The 18,875-nt window shown below is 36.9% G+C and overlaps 1 protein-coding gene across 2 annotated transcripts; it reads left to right on the forward strand.

Annotated features, from left to right (window-relative positions):
• Positions 1 to 130: 130 nt before the first annotated feature.
• LOC138936388 (probable serine/threonine-protein kinase DDB_G0276461) lies at positions 131 to 18,511 on the forward strand. 2 transcript variants are annotated; one of them, XM_070301758.1, is made up of 4 exons: positions 131 to 174; positions 15,092 to 15,278; positions 15,526 to 16,929; positions 17,204 to 18,511. In XM_070301758.1, the coding sequence occupies exons 2-4, from the start codon at positions 15,157 to 15,159 to the stop codon at positions 17,499 to 17,501; spliced, it is 1,824 nt and encodes a 607-aa protein (XP_070157859.1). In that variant the 5' UTR covers positions 131 to 174; positions 15,092 to 15,156; the 3' UTR covers positions 17,502 to 18,511. The 2 variants fall into 2 exon arrangements, with proteins under 2 accessions (XP_070157859.1, XP_070157858.1); XM_070301757.1 differs by lacking the exon at positions 131 to 174 and adding an exon at positions 13,792 to 13,937.
• Positions 18,512 to 18,875: the final 364 nt, after the last annotated feature.

Here is an 18,875-nt window from a genome sequence, read left to right on the forward strand (position 1 = left end):
CGATATACTCGCTTCGAAATGAGATAGCATCGATGAGTATATCGCGAGGCGATGTTACTCGCATGGCATTTAAGTCGTCTTTAAGATAAACGGGATGCTCGGTGACTTCATCCAAAGGTTATACACTCAAGGACCATCCGGACCGATGTGAATGAAACAAAATCGCGAAGGCAGGTAAGTTTTTTTTTTTTTTTTTTTTTTACCCTTTCTCTGATCGTATGCGAAAGACCTTCGAGACTTGAGGCACGCTCGGTTAAGTAAATCATTATGCTTGAATGCCGGATCTGTTATGGCTTATTAATAATCTAATCGTGACAATCTAAACACAACATGACATCGCGATATTATTATATTATATAGTCATTATCACGCATAAGAAATGTAATGCACCCGAGAATGAAATTGTCGGTCTGACATAATGAAAATGGTGTTTATAATAAATTACATGTATTGTCGCGTCCGTAATTACATGTCTCGTAAGTTCATTGAAGCTTCAATAACGGTGCATAATTTATCGTTAATGCTATACGGGGGGGGATAATAATTATGGAAATAATTTATAGCCTATTCGATTATAGGAGAAAAGTTTTTCAAAGTGCGAAACTTATATAGATTTTTAGCGGGAAAAATGATCGTGACAATAATTATCTCGAGTAAAAAGATGATGCTTTTGAAAAAAGTTGTCTTTGTCGAACGATAACCTTCGATCGATTATAATACAATTAAATACAATTAATCATTACATCGAAAATTATTATAACAATGTATGTAACTGCATAATTTCTAATGTTTTCCAAAATATATCAATATGTAAAATATTAATGTAAAATTTAATATCAAAAGAAAATATGTATTTTGCATAATACACGATTGTGTTACGCGATTGTATGCCAAGTCGATTAGACGACTGATGATTCTCAACAAAAGAATCGCGTAATACTTTTTTTAGAGATCGTAAATAAAAGCACGCAGAACACAAATAGACGTAAATAGATTTTAAAGCCAGTCATCCAAATCGTTCTTTCTTTCGATTAACCAACGCGAAAAAAAGAAACGGCGAGTAAACCCGGAAATGGTACAAAAGGGAAAAGATTGAGAAAACGTTGAACTAAGCTCTTACTAATAATTACGAGATTCGAGAAAGGGTACGTGTAGGTAACGACATAATAAAATGATTGTTGCCTACTGTGAGACTTCAAGCAGCCTCCCACGAAACAGCTACGGTAAAACCGCGTGCTCTTCTGCTAGTATCAATTATCCCTTGTACTAATTAAAGTATCCCAACTTCCTTTTCAATGCTTCCCGCATCGGTATCTTGAAGATCAAAAATATCGACGCGAAGCGCGATCAAGAAACTGCAGATTAAAATTAATTAGATATCGAAATGAGAGAGAAATGTATACGTCGAAATAAATTTATACAATCAAAGCGACTTTTAATTGCATACTAATAGAAATGATGAAGATGTATAACCGATATGTAATATTAATAATAATCTTCTCTATTCTCGTCGCCTTAACGTGCCATTCAATCAAACAGACGTTTCATTTGATGAAGATTAAAAATTCATCGAATATAAACATGTCAAGATGTGGGTCAGGGTAATGTAGTGAAAGAAAGGAACAAAGTATAATTAGGAAGATAGCCCATTGAGACATCCTTGCACCGAGATGTTCATAAGAGACGTACGCACAATGTAACATACTCGAAAAGATGATTCTTGACGATAACCTATTAAAGAAAGCCATCGCGTACAGATCCTATGTAAATTTCGTGCGTCTCGTGTCGCTCCTCATTGGCAAAAAGAAACAGTTCTAGGTTTTTTTTTTTTTTTTTTACACGAAAAATAGAATAATCATTTCCCATAGCTCTCTTTATATTGAATACGATTTAATATGACGGTTTTCGAATGATTTTATTATGTTATAATTTTAAGAAATTTGCGATTAAAATTGCAAGAGAGTTATTTTAATTTAGTATCTTATCGTGTTGTAGTTACAATGTGTGACGTATAGGAGAAATTTTGTTTTCCAATTAATAATACGTCGTTGAGAGAGATTTTCGAGGTCTTCGAAAAAAATTTGTAATGACCGTTATAGTTAATAGGAGATCTATCAATTAAATACAGAGTCTAGCTGCAATGTCTGACGCGATGAAATAATTTGGAAGACACAGAGTCATATTCAGCGTCAAATAAATTACGGGAAATGATTATCCATTCCGTTCCCCCCCTCCCCCCCCCCCCCTCGAACTGTACAATAAGACATCGGTTACGCTCGTGGATTCTCTTCTGTGCGATTAGAGGCGACTTTAATTGAATAGCAACGGCGGATAAGTCCAGAAAGGAAAATTAATGGGAAAACCGAATTGGAGCACGAACGCCTTGTACATTCATTATACAAAGCGAGAAACGCTCGGTTAGGTAACATAATATCTAATAATGTGAGATAAGACATGTGTTCTCCTTCGTTTACCGATCGCTAATGAGCAGGAAAAACGCCAACAGTTTCACGCGCGTCAATCTAGCGAGAAAAATCTAACGCATATATAACACTTACTTCTCTAATTGTAATACAAGGCGAAAGTGCGTGAGTGAGAGAGTGAGATTGCTCATCGCCAAGAATTAAAATCGCTAGATCAATTATGATTAACGCCGAGAATAAGTAACTTGATTAATTAATCATAGCATTATGCAAGTGATTACTGCGTTTATTAATCACTATTGCGAAATTTCAAACACAACGCACGTGTTATTATGAGATCTTTATATCATAAATAAAAAAGGGCAAAATATATACGATCGAATTGTATCGCTTAATAAGAAGGCTCTTTGAAAGTAAAACGACAGGATTCACTTCACCGACCATTCTTATGCCATATACAGAAATTCAAGGATATCAACGACGCAAATCTACCAATTACGGTATCCTATAAAAGAATCATCATTATCTTGCTACAAAATGCAGAATAAAATAAAAAGAGATATATATATATATATTTAATGTCTATCTAATCAATATTTCAGTAACTTTAATAAATATGTATTCTTCTTGTGTGCGATATAGTATCTTTTTACATATATTTTATAATTTCCATAACTCATACATAGCGATTTTTAAAATGAACCTAAAGTAAAAGGCGAATTTTTGCAAAAGACAATTTGTACTGCAAACAAAATATTATAAGATGGAGAGAGAGAGAGAGAGAAAGAGAGTGATCGGTATTTGTTAAATAATGGAACGAGCCAAGCCACCTTTTCCCAGTCTAAACGAACAAAATTATCGCAAAGTGAAGAAATCGACCATTGGATTTAGTAACGTTCACAGAACTGAACTGATTCCCACGAATGACGTTATAATGGCTTTTGCGAAAGTGAAAAAAAAAAAAAAAAATCCGTTCCTCTATGCGCGTTCCTTTTTGCGGAAGTAGATGTTTCGCTACAAAAAAAAATCAACATTTGTCTTTATAAAATACGACGTTTTTTATACGTCCCCTAAGATATCGAAGCAACGTTTAGTACGAGAACTTCAGAATTTTTATACATTACGAATATATATATATAGGATCCAATTGATCCTAAGATAAACGGCTGTACGATTTAAATAGCCTTAAGCTTAATCGATCGGAGACAGATAGAATCGATCCTCATGGCGGAATCGGCAGAACGACATTGCGTTACTCTCTACGAAAGGAAATCGAAGACGAAGTGCTGGTGATTCTGATGTTAGACAGACGTAACACTCCGATCGAGAGCAATTGCGCAAGAGGCGGATTTTCGCAAGACTCTCGTCCGCATTCATGCGAACATTTTTGCTGGAGAAGATACGATTCATCTAAGATGCATCATTCCGTACGAGTGTGTGATTCCGTGCGCCTGTGTGCGCGCGCGAATTACGCGCATAAGACGTGAATAATTAAAAAGGGCAAGTTTACGCCATCTTTCCGTTAATATGCGAGTATATGCGCGCAGCTGTATTTCCTTGCGATTATTAAGAGAGAATCTGCTTCCTTCCCCCGACTTATCTAACAAAATTTATAACGATACAAATAACGGAAAATATCGTATTTACCACGAACCTGCTGGTGTATAACTTTTTTTTTCCTGTTTTTATATTTATTTTGATTATTCTCACATTTAACGTTCCTTACATCTTTCAATCCTTCGCTATTCTAACATAGAATTTTTTAAGCACTTGCTACTTAAAACTTTTCTCATCCGAATATTTTATAAAGATTTTCTCTCTCTTCGTACTTTCTCCGTGTATATATTTTTTATCTCATTCATGTTACTTATATAGATATTTAGCCCTCTTTCAAAGAGAAGCTTCATCTGGGAAATCTTTCTTCGATCCCGCTAGAGATGAAAGATAAATCTTTCATCTCTAATATGTTGTTCCGTATAGATATTCGTTCTCCTTTTAAAGACTACTTCGTTTGAACGCTTTGCGATCGTGTAAGGATTTACTTTCATAGTATTGTTTTTCCCGAAGACTAATTAGTCTATGCTTTTTCTCATCTTGGCTTCTTACCTGTCTATGAATCTCGGGGAGAATTTCTCACGGCAGTTGCGCATACAAAATGTCTCTCTCTCTCTCTTTTTCTTTTTTTCTCTATCCTGTTCTTCTTTCTGATCATTTTCGCAGAAATTGAATATAACTCACGCGATATACAAAAATCATAGATAATAAATATATGATCGAATCGTCGTAAAATAAAATACTTATTTATACGTCCCTTCTACTCAGTAATCAAAAACAATCTCTTATCGCGTTCGTTTCTTATACCCAGTTAAACGAATACGATCCGAAAGCAAATCGCTGCTCCGCGAAAGCCCGAGCCCTTCGCGGATAAATATTACATCGCTGAAATCGCGCTTTTCGAATGGGTCCCCTCGCTCACGATCTCGTTGGAAATTTTCGAAAAGATACCTCTATCCCGTGCCCACATGTGGGAATCACCCACCGCTTGTATAATCGCGGCCGTTACTTCCACGTTTCACGCGAGCGCTGGTTTCGCGTATCGCGCACGCACGTAAGAGCGTGCGTTTATGCAACATTACGCGAGATCGCTATGTATGTCGTATATCGACGCGATCGTCGTGTCCATGTGTGTCCCGATGCGCCTGGGGCATCGGATCCCCGCGACACTGTCGCGAGTGAAAGTTATTCTCTAGGGTCCCTTCCCCCTTCCCCCTTCCCCCTCCCGCTCCCCCTCTTCCCCCTTCTTTACATGCAACATCTCGGCATGACCTACGATTATAAATCGTCTTCGAGTTCTACGGTAGTCTCGATGAACAAAAACCATTAATTGTTTTTCCTGTGTTAAAAGCAGAAAGTATACTGAATTCTGCTGATTAAAAGAGTCTGACCTAACAATAAATGAGATACCTCGCTAACGGTCCCAACAAGGTTTTGCAATGATATTATTGACAAAATATCATCCAGCTAAATATGTGAGAAAAGATCTTTTCTTTCGGCGAATTATTTATTTTTATTTATTTCGTATTTAAAGAATATGAAGTTACACAAAGTAATTTTTTTAAATTACAAGTTTAATAAAATAATTTATTCCTGCAACTCTCTCTCTCTCTCTCTCTCTCTCTCTCATTATCGATTGGAAACTTTCGTTAAAACGCTGATCTGCATATGAATCACCGCGAGTTCTTAGATTGTTTATTTTACAAGAGATATTTTTCAATATTTGTGCATTTAAATTGCTCGAACGAATAATATTTATATGAAACAATGAAATTTTCTGTCCCACATCGCGAGAAAGCTTAATTTTACAATAAAGAGATACGTTGACAAAATAAGGAAGAGTAACGATATTCGAATGGAATCTCCTCTTGTCGGATGCAATTTATATGCGCGCTATACATGCACAAAATTAATGCACATCTCTCTATTAGCGAAGGATAAATAACTCCGTTGATCTTCTCTCTAAAAAGACAAGAATCGCGCGGATAGCCTTTTCGGTATAAAATATTTATGATTGTTAATGCAAAACATTCTTTACCGTAGAAATTACGTATGGAAAATGCGTAAATATACAAATTTTTATGCTGCAAAAGGAATAGGAGAAATGATATATACATATATATATATATAAACGTATATGGTTGAGGACCATCAAACGAGATTCCAAGTTATATAAGTGAGAGGCGCATATCGCGGTGATGAGTGGATAATTTTCTTTTTCACACGGAGTTGCGCGTCGCGGAATATGCACAGTATGTCACAATAACGGCAAAGGCAGCCCCTTCGCAACGTAATTAAGACCTCGGGTGGCTGCTTAATTCATCGCAAATACGTTAATTACGCTCGCGGAAACAGCCGGCGCTCTCTCCATCTCTCTCTCTCTCTCTCTTTTCTTTAAAAAATAGATTATTTAGATCAATTTGAAAACAGTTTAAAAACTCGATTTCTTTCAAAGAGATCACGCATCGTGCAAAATTCTCTTGTTTAGATATGAAATAATATTTATTATACATAAAAACGTGCATCTGCAATATATCTTAATTCCTATTAAAACAATAATATATAATTGAATTGTATTTTTTTAATCTATCTGAATCTAGACCAGAATTGAGATGGTAATTTAAGATCGAGAAAACATATATAATCGATTCATCAATCGCAAAGTAATCGCTTCAATTAACCATCTCGTCGAGCGATTGTTATTGAATTACACAATCGAGGAGAGATAAATATGAATGTGCGTTTTGCTATTTATCAATGATGATAACCAAGCAGATAATAAACTTCCGTCCTGCGATGTCGCGAGGGAAATATTCTATCTGATTTTTGCGCAAGGTCATAAGATATTATTTTAGTAATTTTAATCAAGTTAAAAAAAAAAAAATTTATAATATAGGAAACGCAAAGAATCGTATCCCGAAAATTGATGATGTAATAAAAACTTGTCGGATTTGCGATGGGAAACCCGCACACGCACAGTCGCTTTGAAGAAGAACGATATGGCTATAACGAGGCCGCTGTTAGAAGAAGAGTGATTTTTTTCAAGACGATCGAATGCCGGGATGATCGGTACTCGGTGCCTCATCTCGTCTTCAAATCATACGGCCTTTGCTTTCACTTTCTCACGTGGTAGAGATGAACAGACATCCTCTCTTTCTCGCTCTTTCTCTCTCTCTCTCTCTCTCTCTCTCTCTCTGTCTTCGTACTACCATCGCCGCGAAGATAAATTATTTGCTAGCCAGCTTACTCCATTGATAATCATCGCGAGCATCAGAAGTGTCAAAAAGTTTGAAGAATGTCATATGGATTCTACTTATTAATTTTGAAGCGAAAAAAACGGCACCGTACATGAATGTTTAGAGACACATCGTGAAAATAAAGTTACGCAATAGGTGACAAGTAAATCGGAACAAGTTAGGATGAAGTGGCTTCGGAGAAATAATAAAATAAATAAGTCAGATATGAGCTAAAGAATTTATAATCGTTTTATACTCTCGATGTACATATATAATACATACAATATAAATATTATTAATGATACTTTTTTTATAAGATAATTAATCACTTGTATAATTATAATAGACCCGTTGGAGAAGAATATCTATTGGAAGAAAGTGATTAAAATAAAATTCGTTTACTTTCTCTCAGATCAAAATGTTGCGTATACAAACACGCGTACAATGTTGCATAACAGATGTCACAAATCGAGATCGTATAAAGAATCGATTTGTTCGACTCTCCGATTTGTAACTCCGTTATTCGGATCGTTATTGCGATATGTAATTTTTTCACATTTTCCTCCTCGAGTATTTAAAAAAAAAAAAAAGGCATTTATCGTAGAATGATTATCCCGAAGAATTACGGTCTTGGTCTAACGAATTTTACGACGCGAAAATTGACGGCGCTCGTAAAAAGATGCATTTCCTATTTTTTTTATTTCTCCATGTGTAAAGGCAACACATTTCGAATGCGTTAACTTTTATTGTTCTTTTAGTATCTATCAGTCCTAATCTCGCCGCAAATAAAAACACCCGATCGAAAATTGCATGATGCGTGTCCTTTTGAAGCGAACGATTCTCGATACGATATTGTAGTTGTTATACGAGAAATATCAATGTTATCAGATTGATACGATTTACGCGATTATAATATATGAAGAAAATCGGATAGAAAAAATTATTTGGGTTTTTCAATAGAGAGTGAGGTCTCCTATATCTGAATAGATTTTATTTAAAGGAAAATGTTTAAAAATTAAGAGGATTTGAAAAAAGATATTTAAAAATGCCATATCGCGTATGATTAACTTTGATATCCTTGTCTAAATAAAATATATATTAATTTATCGCTTGTCATCGTTTTCGTATCTTACGTCACGTGTACATTCTCCGTTCATTTTCTCATCGAACGCAGATGCCGTTTCGCATTTTCAAATAAGTACAAACTTTACGAGGTATATATTTCTCTCCCCGCCAAACGTCGAGAGAATGCACTCGCCAAATGCGCACGTGTTGTTCCGATGGAGGACGTTTCTGACAAAAATCTCTACACTTTCACTATCTCGAGTCGAAGTGCGTGACAAGAAGAGCCGGGAAGAGAAGGGAGGAGCGGTCGATTGTTAAGAAAAACGGGGAACTTGGTTCGTTTATTGGCCATATCTCAAGGCTAATCCGCGCGGAAGATGCGCACCGGATCGCACGTACGGATGTGTGCGCGTCTGACGGAAGTCAGATGTACTCGCATACGCTTAGCACCTTTTTGCATCCGCTTAAGTTAAGAAACCTCGACGGCGGATATCTTGTTCGGCGGAGTCGGTCGACAATCTTGAGACACGAGAAGTTATATAGAGGCGGGCGCGAACGGAAGCGCGTATCTGTTTGCGTAATATGCGTATTTTTAGAGAAGAAAGGGAATATCGAGAATATCGCAACAATTCGCGGTTCAAAAACGGCTACTTTAAACGGAATAAAGAAGGAAAGGTGCGAGGCTGTCGCGTATTTTAATTAGTTTAAAAAGAAATGACATTTTCTCGAAGAAAATTATTTTTTAATTGGAGAAGCCAACTGTTTCACTTATAACAAATACGACATAAAAAAGTAGTTATAAACAATTTTATAAGTTTAGAATGAACGAGATAAAATACAATAAATTAAAATGAGATAAAAATAATATGGAACAAGATATAAAATGAAATTGCGTTGCTCATTTTTGATTTTTTATAAAATCCAAGAAGATATCGATCAATAATTAAGATGGTTTCTGTTGAAGCTAAACGAGACGTCGTGACGGAAAAAATAGCTCACCGGGACCTTTAACCTTCCGCGCTTTCTCCGCGAGCACGCCGACGAATCTGCCGTAGGAATTGTCATGCTCTTTGAAATTTACCGATGATTCAATATTGGCGAGCCTGACCTTTAAATGGTACAAGCCGAAGAGGAAAGATGCGAAGTTTAATAATTACCGATATAAACGCGCACAAAAGTTGCGCGAGCCAAGGCGATAAGGGTGATAAGGTCCGTTGATTTTCATAATTATCACAGATATTCGGAAAATTATTCCACATACATTTAACGAGGCGGAAATTTATGCTCCTCTTAGAGGCTATGACTAATGACTCTTACGTGTAAAATTACTCCGGAAAGAGCAAATATCACATCGCGTGTAACCCTAAGGCTATACACATACTTACGTTGCTCGAGACCGAGAGAACGTCCGGGCAAATTGATGCAAAATTTCCAATGAGAAATTAATAATTAATAATAATCTTGCGAGGATCTAAAGACTAATGGCTGTAACGTGCAAGATTATTTCTAAGACGAATGCGATAACTTAAAGCGAGATTTCTTATTTCTAAGATCTTCGAATGCCGTATATATTTACAATGAATGAGGAATATATGGATATGAATTCGAATAGAGCTTGGAATTTGCGAGAGAGTAAATAGATATAGGAAAGATGATAAAAACTCGACATTTCTGACCAATTAAGTTGCATTTTAACACAAATTGGATCCGTTTAATTAATTTACTCATTGAAAATTCATAATAATTCATCCTCGTTTATATGCTAAATTAACTTGTATCGAATTCTCAAAATTCGAAAGTTTTCCTTTGTCGAAACTTTCTTCCACGAATATTATATAATCTAAACAGCGATAACTGTCTTTCTAGATATTATTACAGTATATTCTATATGCTTGTAGATTTCTAAATCTTTTTCATTATATTGCTTCTGGTACATTGCACTCAGCAAAATTAGATTAGGCTGTTTCGTAAGCGGACGTGCTCTGTGATTTGTACATATCGAGATAATCTAACATTCTACATTAAAATAAATTTTTGAAAACAAGTCAATAAATACAATAAAAAAAAAATAACACTAAACTCAATCTTGATATCTTAAATTTACTAAATTCTAAATACATTAAATATCTCGCATTATCAGACTTTTACCAAAACTCTAAATCGCCAATGTTCGAAAGTCGCTTTAGGTTCTCACAGAGTCGCCGCTTGAAATATGCATGACATGTGAAATTAATTAAGAGATGATTCGCACGAGGATAGATTATAATCGGAGATAAATATCCGTTCGTGTCACTGTCATTATATTGTATTATCATATCATCACTTTGCGATTCTAAGGAATTACTCTTCCTCTCCTCTCCATTATTCAAATCATTTTATCGTGTGCAAAACATATCTACTTGCGGAAAACGAGCGACTGAAATCACCTTTACGCTCGCAATCGCGCGAGGACGACAACAACGACGATCGCCTCTCTGTAGGTGCAAATATCGTTCCATCTACGAGCGAATCGAAGACAACTTTCGCCCTCCAAGGCTGAGAAGATTCCTCGCGGCGCAAAGCTCATCGCGGCGCGTGTAACGGAGAGACGAGCGGTCATTGAAAAATATAATGCCCGATTCGTTAATTACTCCTTTACCGGGGCACGTACGTCGATGTCGAAACGAGTCTCCAATCGCTAATGGTATATCCATTACAGGAGATGGGATTAAATGAACTCGAGTTAGAGGCTCAATTTTCGCAAAATATTGTAGCATTTGATTCTACGCATATTTCTTATATTTTATTATATGTTCTCGATAAAGGAAAATGTGGATTTTGAATTTCAATTTATTCGTATTATTGAAAATAATCAGATCATTATTTTGCACGGATGTGTACGTAGATCGCGACGAAATATCGTCGATTAAGGAAATTGAAATATATATTGCGTAATGTATGTAATTCTTTTGTTATTTATTGAAGAGAAAGAGAGATTGCATATTAAAGTAAATTTAAAAATAAAAACAAACCGGGTATCTATCGGAAAATGTAAATGCTTAAGAAAGTCTCATGTTTGATTTCGCGGGACGTAAATGCAACGAGTCTGAAAAGCCGTGTCGTGAAGTTCTTTCGCTCTTCTCCTTCTCTATCTCTTTTTAAGGCATTACACCGACAGCAGCATGCAAGGCAGGCTGAATTGCGAAATTTCGATTGTCGAGGTACGACCTCGATCTTCGTGCAACGGCGGCAAGTGAATCGGGCCACGTGACTCTTCCTCTGCTCGCAGACGAACGCCTTCGCGTGTTTTGCGTATAGCTTCGATTTCGATCCGCGGAAACGATTTTATCTCGATCAAGGATCGACCGTCGCAATATTCCACTTGTAACGAAATCTCCTCTCCGACGTTTTCCTCAGCGGACGTTTTTCACAACGGGTGCGAGATCGTTCGTCCGTCCCTCACCCATTATCCGACATCGTGTAGCTAATATCGGAGAAACTCGCGAGAAAGTTTTGCGCGTTTCGAGAAAGAATCGATAATCGTTTCGGACAAGGGTAAATAAAATGTCGTCGCGAACAATTCGATCCCGCCCGTGCAATTCCGCGGCACGCAATTATCCGCGATGGATTTCACGATTTCCAGCTATTTCAAGTATCTAACATTACAGTTAGAACGTAGTCTCAGCTGATGGGACGATCTCGTAGACGCGGTGATCCGAACCTTCCAACACGGATACCCGGTGTTCCCCGTCCGTCGCGCTCCTCAAGCTACCTCTGGAATGCAGCCGAGCACTCCTTGGATGCACCCTCCACGACGAGTGCAACAAGTCGCGATGATCTCTGGCTGGCAAAGGCCATCAGACGACCGGTCACGCCGAACTTGCGCTGGCGACGAGAAGCGTTTACATGAATTTAGAAGTATAAAGAGAAGAAGGAGAGACGAGAAATACATTCTCTTCATTTTTTGTTGTTGTTGGAAGATTTGTGATAAAATCTCTTGAAAAAATACACGTACGGATTTGTGAAGATCAACTATTTACTTGAAATTCCAAAATTAAATATGGAAATAAGTTCTGTTACGCATTTCTGCTTAAAAATGATTCGCAGTGAAATAAAAAGAATAAAGTCCACTTTAAATTATTTATATAATTAATGTTCAAATTTATAATTTTTAGTATCATATATATAATGCGGAAAAGTAAAATACCGAGAAAGTAAAATGTATATGTATAAAAGAATATATATCAGAGCACATTAAATTATGAATGTATAAATTTCTTTATTGATTATATTGTAAATTATAGAAATATTGTTTAAGAAAGGCTTAAGATTCTTTGATATCAAATTAATATCGAAAAAAATTGAAAGGATGAGAGAAAAATAAAACAGTTTTTTTTTTTTGTTTTTTTCTCTCTCGGGAACTTGAGACAATTGGCAAATTATTTAAAATTTTAAATTATTTTTTTTTAAATTCTTGAAAAGTAAATTACGCATATTCATTCATATGTATATATAACTGGCTGAAAAAAACATATTTCATGTATAGAAAATGTATGTCACTCTTTTCATACTCTGTATAATGACAACCATGGATTCCTTTCACACAAAATGTAAGAGATTCGAGATTCCACTATTACAATAATTGTCGCTAGAGGGCATTCGGCTTCTTATCTTTATCTCCATTCAAAGCAGCGGCGATATCTATCACCACTTCTTCCACGGATGATTCGATGCAAAACGCAACTTTCCTCTATCGCGTGTCGCACAAAACTTCTCATTGTCACGAAAATAATCGGATAAAAGAATTTGATATATCATCGATTAAACGATCGTTTATATATTATACATATTACCGTTCGTTTTCTCTTCTTTTTTTTTCTCCTCCATCATCAGAACTCGTCATCAGAACTCGTAAATGAAAATTGACACTAAAACGCTCTTTTTTATCGCAATTTCTAAATCAAATATATGCAATCATCAACCCACCAGAAGCGTCGTGTGCAAAGTTATCGTCAAGCATGGTCTTTCACGCGATCGCCTACAATAGCGATCGCCTACGTATTATCATTTGCATCGCGCGAGACACAGGGCTCTCTTTAGCAGATGATAATCTCTCCGTCGCGGTTTCTCCGATCTCCTATCCCTGTAACAGTAAAACGGTGTAAGTTATACGCGGGAGTCATCCCGCGCGAGATATGCGTCGCGTACCCATGTACATACGTACCGTCATCGCCGCGGGGGCTACTTGGCGAACGAGCCCGGTTACTAGAGAGGTGACGTAACGAGAAAGACGTTACGTTACGTTCCATAGAACGCGGAGCCCCATGTGCACGTTCTCTCTCTCTCTCTCTCTCTCTCTCTCTCTCTCTCTCTCTCTCTCTCTCTCTCTCTCTCTCTCTCTCTCTCTCTCTCTCTCTCTCTCTCTCTCTCTCTCTCTCTCTCTCTCTCTCTCTCTCCTTGGCGAAAACGACGAGGAGCCCCTACCTGGCGACGGATCCCGTCCTCCCAGAAAGCATCTTCGCGCGCGCGTCTCCTCTTCTCGGGCCCAAAGGCCCTCGACGCCGTTGCAGTCGCGTCCACGAGTTCAATCGCGCAGGTAACGCGGGAGTGTGAATCGAATCCGAGTGAAGAGGGCGCACGAATATGGAGTTCACGAGACGACAACTAGTTCTAATCTCGGGTAGGTGTACTCAAATACGGGATGAAATCGACTTTAATCACCGCGCGATAGATCGGACGTAGGGATCGCGAAATGACTTCGTCATTTGTGCCGGCAATATCTGCTATAATTAATGGATATTATCCATGGCGTGATGTATCGTGGTATCTTCGTAAAATTTCATTTTTTTTTCACGCAACAATAATGCGTAAAAAAAATTTTTTTATTTTAACTTCCCCCTCTCTTTTTTTTTTCCTACGCATCTCTTAATTTGCGAAATCTTTCCCCCAGCCATTTAGTTTTAAAAGGCAAAATGATAAGAATGTGAACAAATTACGCGTGTAACAATGAATTGTTTTTTCTTTTTAATAATTTAAAAATTTAATAATTTAATTTAAGGATGAGATTAAAAATCGTATTTAGGTATTTGGCATGCGTCGAGAGATTTTATATGTTATACGTTCTACGATAGTTTAAACGGTTTCTTATTTAAGACACGTTCTAATAGAAGACTGGCAATGTATTCGATCGAGATAATCTTCGTACAAAAGCGATCGCGTCTTCCTAAGTATCCATACTTCTTTGTGCATACAAATACTCTGAAGCAGAAAGCTGCATAGATATTTATCGAGTTTATAAACTATCAATACTGACATTTTGTTGATCCGCGAAAAGATATTCGAGTTTTTAAATTCGATCGATGAGACGTAATAAAGAATTCCTTTATGTAGATTTTATGAAAATACTTTCAGAACAAAACGCGGAAAAATCGCATACTCGAAAGTCATATCGACATGATCGTACAATTCGTTGCTTACAATTTCTAATATGCATCCTATCATATATCCTATGGATAAACACATTCGATCATTAATTTTTTTTCTCATTCTTTCTTTATAAAATCATTATATATTATTTTATTTTTAGTATTTATCTCTAAATACAAGAAAATCGTTTAATACAATGGATTAAAATTTTGCCATTTTTTTCTATGAGCTATAATCCAACTATTTCGCGCTCGACAAGTTTTTTATCAACATAAAATTGTAAACGAAAAATTTTTTTCTTTCGGAAAATGATAAGCAATAAATATTATTTTAAACGATAGAGCGTCATATTGAATATTTTAGTCTATAAAAAAATTTTTGTGACACACTTTCGGCTTTATGTTTCAGTGGGAATATTATGGAGTTACGTACTAGGTCTTCAACGACCACCGCCGAGATATTCCCAACAGTATATGCCGGAAACTTCCTTCTCCTGTCGCAACAAAATCGTCGGTAGCTATTACGCGGATCCTGAGACCGACTGCCAAGTCTTCCACGTCTGTGTCTCTGTAGCTGGTTCTATTCAAGACTATAAGTGAGTGTTACACGTCGTAAAATCTTTTCCGCGAGTGATATAAATAAATTCTTCTCAAGTTTTATAACTAATTGCAAGTAAATACCCGTATTTAAAATCGTCGTTAAAAAAAAAAATATATGTATATATAGATTAGAAAAAAATATATTAATTATATGTATGTGTACATAAAAAATTTAAAAATTATAATTTAATATTATCGAGTTTATATAGATCAATGATTATTTTATTATTATTTTTCATTTAGATTCCTGTGTCCTAATGATACCGCTTTCGATCAAGAAAGCCAGACATGTGCGGATTGGTACGACGTGGATTGCGAGGCCGCGACCCTTTATTATGCCAGCGATAATTTCGATTTATATAGAATCGGTTCTGGTCTCGAATCCGTGCATTACGATAATCTTCGCAGCGACGCCGAGCCCCAAGATCATCTTCAGCGCAGCGAGACCAGTGACGCGGTTCGATCTTCCGCTAATGCGATAAATCGAGTGTCCTCGTCCAATTACAACAGCAACCGCGACATATTACGAGGTAGCAATAGCGGTAATTTCTACAATAGAAACAACAAGGAGGACGAATACGAGACTGAGAAGTCGTATAAGGAAGATGTGAATCAAGACACCAAGAAAAAGAGCGGCGGTGTCAGAAAGGTCAGCAGGAAGCAGCCGTACAATGGTAACGGCTATTCGTCGACGACCACCACGTTAGCGCCAGCCGCTCCCAGTCAGCAAAGCTACAACAGCAACTATTACAACGGCAACGCGTACAATCAACGACCCACGACGTATGTTGTCTCGTCGACGACCGTCCGACCGTTACAGGAAAACTACAACCGAAATCAGAACATCCAGAGATACAACGTACCGTCGTCCGCGACATATCGACCAAGCACAACGTATCAAGATGCGTATAGTAACCATCAGTCATCACCCAGCACGACTACCAGAAGCATCTTCAACAACCAACAGAACGCCGTCAGCGGTTCCTTCCAAGTCACAACCCTGAGACCGAGCACCTACAGCCCGAAGACCAATTATCAAACCAACTATCAATTCCAGTCTACCACCACCATCCAGCCGAGCACCAACTACCAACAGACTAACGATTTCAATAATTATCAGCAGAGAAGCTACAACAATATCCAACGAAGTACCAACATTGCGTACCCGTCGTCCACTACATCTGCGTCTACCGTCTATGATAATCATTATAACAATAACGGCCAGTATAGATCAGTTACGTCTACTAGACAGGACATTCCTCAGACAACCGCGAAATATTTTGCCAATAATTTCGCGAGCAATAGTTATGCGCCCACCACTTACAGCCCGGCGACGAAGAAGTACGCGAACGGGGATAACACGGCTGCGCAGACAACCGCCTTGCGGAATAATGATAACAGCCAATACTACGACAAAACTACCAATCAGGCGATAAAGCCTTCCACGCAGTATTACGACAGCACGAAGACGCCGAAGAAGGCGACTCAGTATAATAATTACGACGGAGCGAGCGGCGGCAAGTCATATTACATCGAGAGCAGCACGGGTAGCTTTGACCTCGCCAGATCCTCTGTCGGGATCGGTTTCAGTCCCGCGAGTATCAACCATCTCGCCGAATCGCCAAGAACTACCACACCGGTACCCAGGTGATCTTTCGATTCGCTTATGCTAAGAATGGGGTGTGATATTGTATAAATTCACCTTAGAATGTGTGATCACGCGAAAAAAAATTTATAAATATTAAAATATTAGATAATTTTATCAAAACTGCAAGGAGTACTCTGTGAACAGATATTCGAAAACCTACAGAAAATTTACTTCTTGCCACGATATTTCATCGATCGAAATTCTTTGTTCTTTAGAGGAAAGCTTTTGACATAGAAAGAAATCGATTGCAATGTTTTTCTTCTGTCATTACAGGCGGCCTTCCAGCGCTACTACTTACAATCCGAACAGCTTTAGCTCCAGTGCTCAGAGAGTCAACCAGCCAACGACGACGCCGCGTGGCATCACCTATGTCAGCGGATCCGCGAGACCATTTACGTCGACGACCAAATTACCTAGCAGCGGTAGTAACACGACAGCGCGACCGAAATCGAGCAAGAAGAACGATTACGATTACGCGTATTACGACAATACGGGCGGTCTAGAGTACGATGGAGTCGATCTTGAGCACGTCACCAGTAACAAGGAATCGACAAAGATCGCGAGGAATTAAAACAATCTCGTATCGTACATATAACACGTCGAATTTTTTAGAGACGAGACTATAATAATAATGTAAAGAGACTAGTGATGTATTGATATTGCAAGAAATGTACCTTCTTTTTGCGGCTAGGTATATTGTTTCGGTATACCTGTGCCTGCATTTTTTCCGCGACAAAATACCTATGTATTTCTAGCCAGATGAATTATTTCTAAATACTTTCGAGGTACATTTTTTGAAATACTTGTGTTCGCATTTCAAATTAATTTCGTACTTAACGATATCAATGTCATCAATATTGTACGAAGGTAAAAGCAAGCTAATCGGCTTTAATCGGATACATTTCAAGTATCTGTTCCCAGATACTGACAAGATAAAATATTTTTCGCATTACTGGTCGCGCAACAGAAAAATTTCGATACTCATCATTTATTATAGCGGCCAGTCATTAACAAATTCGGTTAAGAATAGTCGCGCGAAAGCGCAAAGGAGAAAGAGTATAGATATTGAATATCCATTTCGAGAGAAAATATAACGTCGATATTGATTTATTTAAATTCGTACAATATTCGCGTTACGACTCTTCCGGCGTTATTAAACGTATGTAATACTGTGTAGTTCAGTATTTTAGGATAATTTTTTATACATATTTTATATATGAGACGCTTAATCCACACGACGTTAAAGTGTCGATGTGTACCGGATATTATGATAGATAACTACGAAATTCTGAAAATTGTCAGCAAAACACAAACTGTTCCGTTTAATCTCTTTCCTTCAATTTCGTAACGTAAGAGAAAAGCTTTGAGAGACGGCCAGTTATTAATAATTACTTATTGTATATTAATACAGTAATGTAAAGTTTGATTATCTTTGTCGAATTGTTAAATCTTTTTTGTATAATTTTGTACGCGCATATCGACTAAATCTAACCACGAAACGTGTTCAGATTTGAGATTGTTTTATTATCTGCGTCCTAAAGTGTATGTACTAAGTGTATATATATATTACAAATATTTTAATTAAAAAAAGGCATTAAATATAGTATGCTTCATTTTGTCTCTCATTTTTTATTATACACAATGTCCTATAACTTGTAGAGATTGGTATTACTAACATATACTCTGTTAAAAAATAAGTATCTTTTCCTTTAAACAAAATCTCGTTTAGAAATTATATTTTTACAAATGAAATCACTGCAAAAATTATTTATATGAAAAATTTAACAAACAAATATATTATATATATATTGTACTCTATATTATGTTAAAAAATGAAATATCTCGAAATTAGTGCATTTCCGGAAAGTTTGCCTAAAAAATGATACTTATTTTTTCGATATTGTGCACCAATTTATACAATTATTATTACTTATCGCAATTCGTT

Source organism: Polyergus mexicanus, unplaced genomic scaffold (genome assembly GCF_030449975.1).
Source record: "Polyergus mexicanus isolate NDT 795.1 unplaced genomic scaffold, iyPolMexi1.0 SCAF_9, whole genome shotgun sequence".
Lineage (NCBI taxonomy): Eukaryota > Metazoa > Arthropoda > Insecta > Hymenoptera > Formicidae > Polyergus > Polyergus mexicanus.

Excerpts from the sequence above, each read along its gene's own strand:
- LOC138936388 (XM_070301757.1), top strand. The coding sequence starts at position 13,901 with ATGGAGTTCACGAGACGACAACTAGTTCTAATCTCGG. Across the intron at positions 15,279-15,525 it reads GGTTCTATTCAAGACTATAA|ATTCCTGTGTCCTAATGATA; the intron begins GTGAGTGTTACA and ends TTTTTCATTTAG. Across the intron at positions 16,930-17,203 it reads ACTACCACACCGGTACCCAG|GCGGCCTTCCAGCGCTACTA; the intron begins GTGATCTTTCGA and ends CTGTCATTACAG.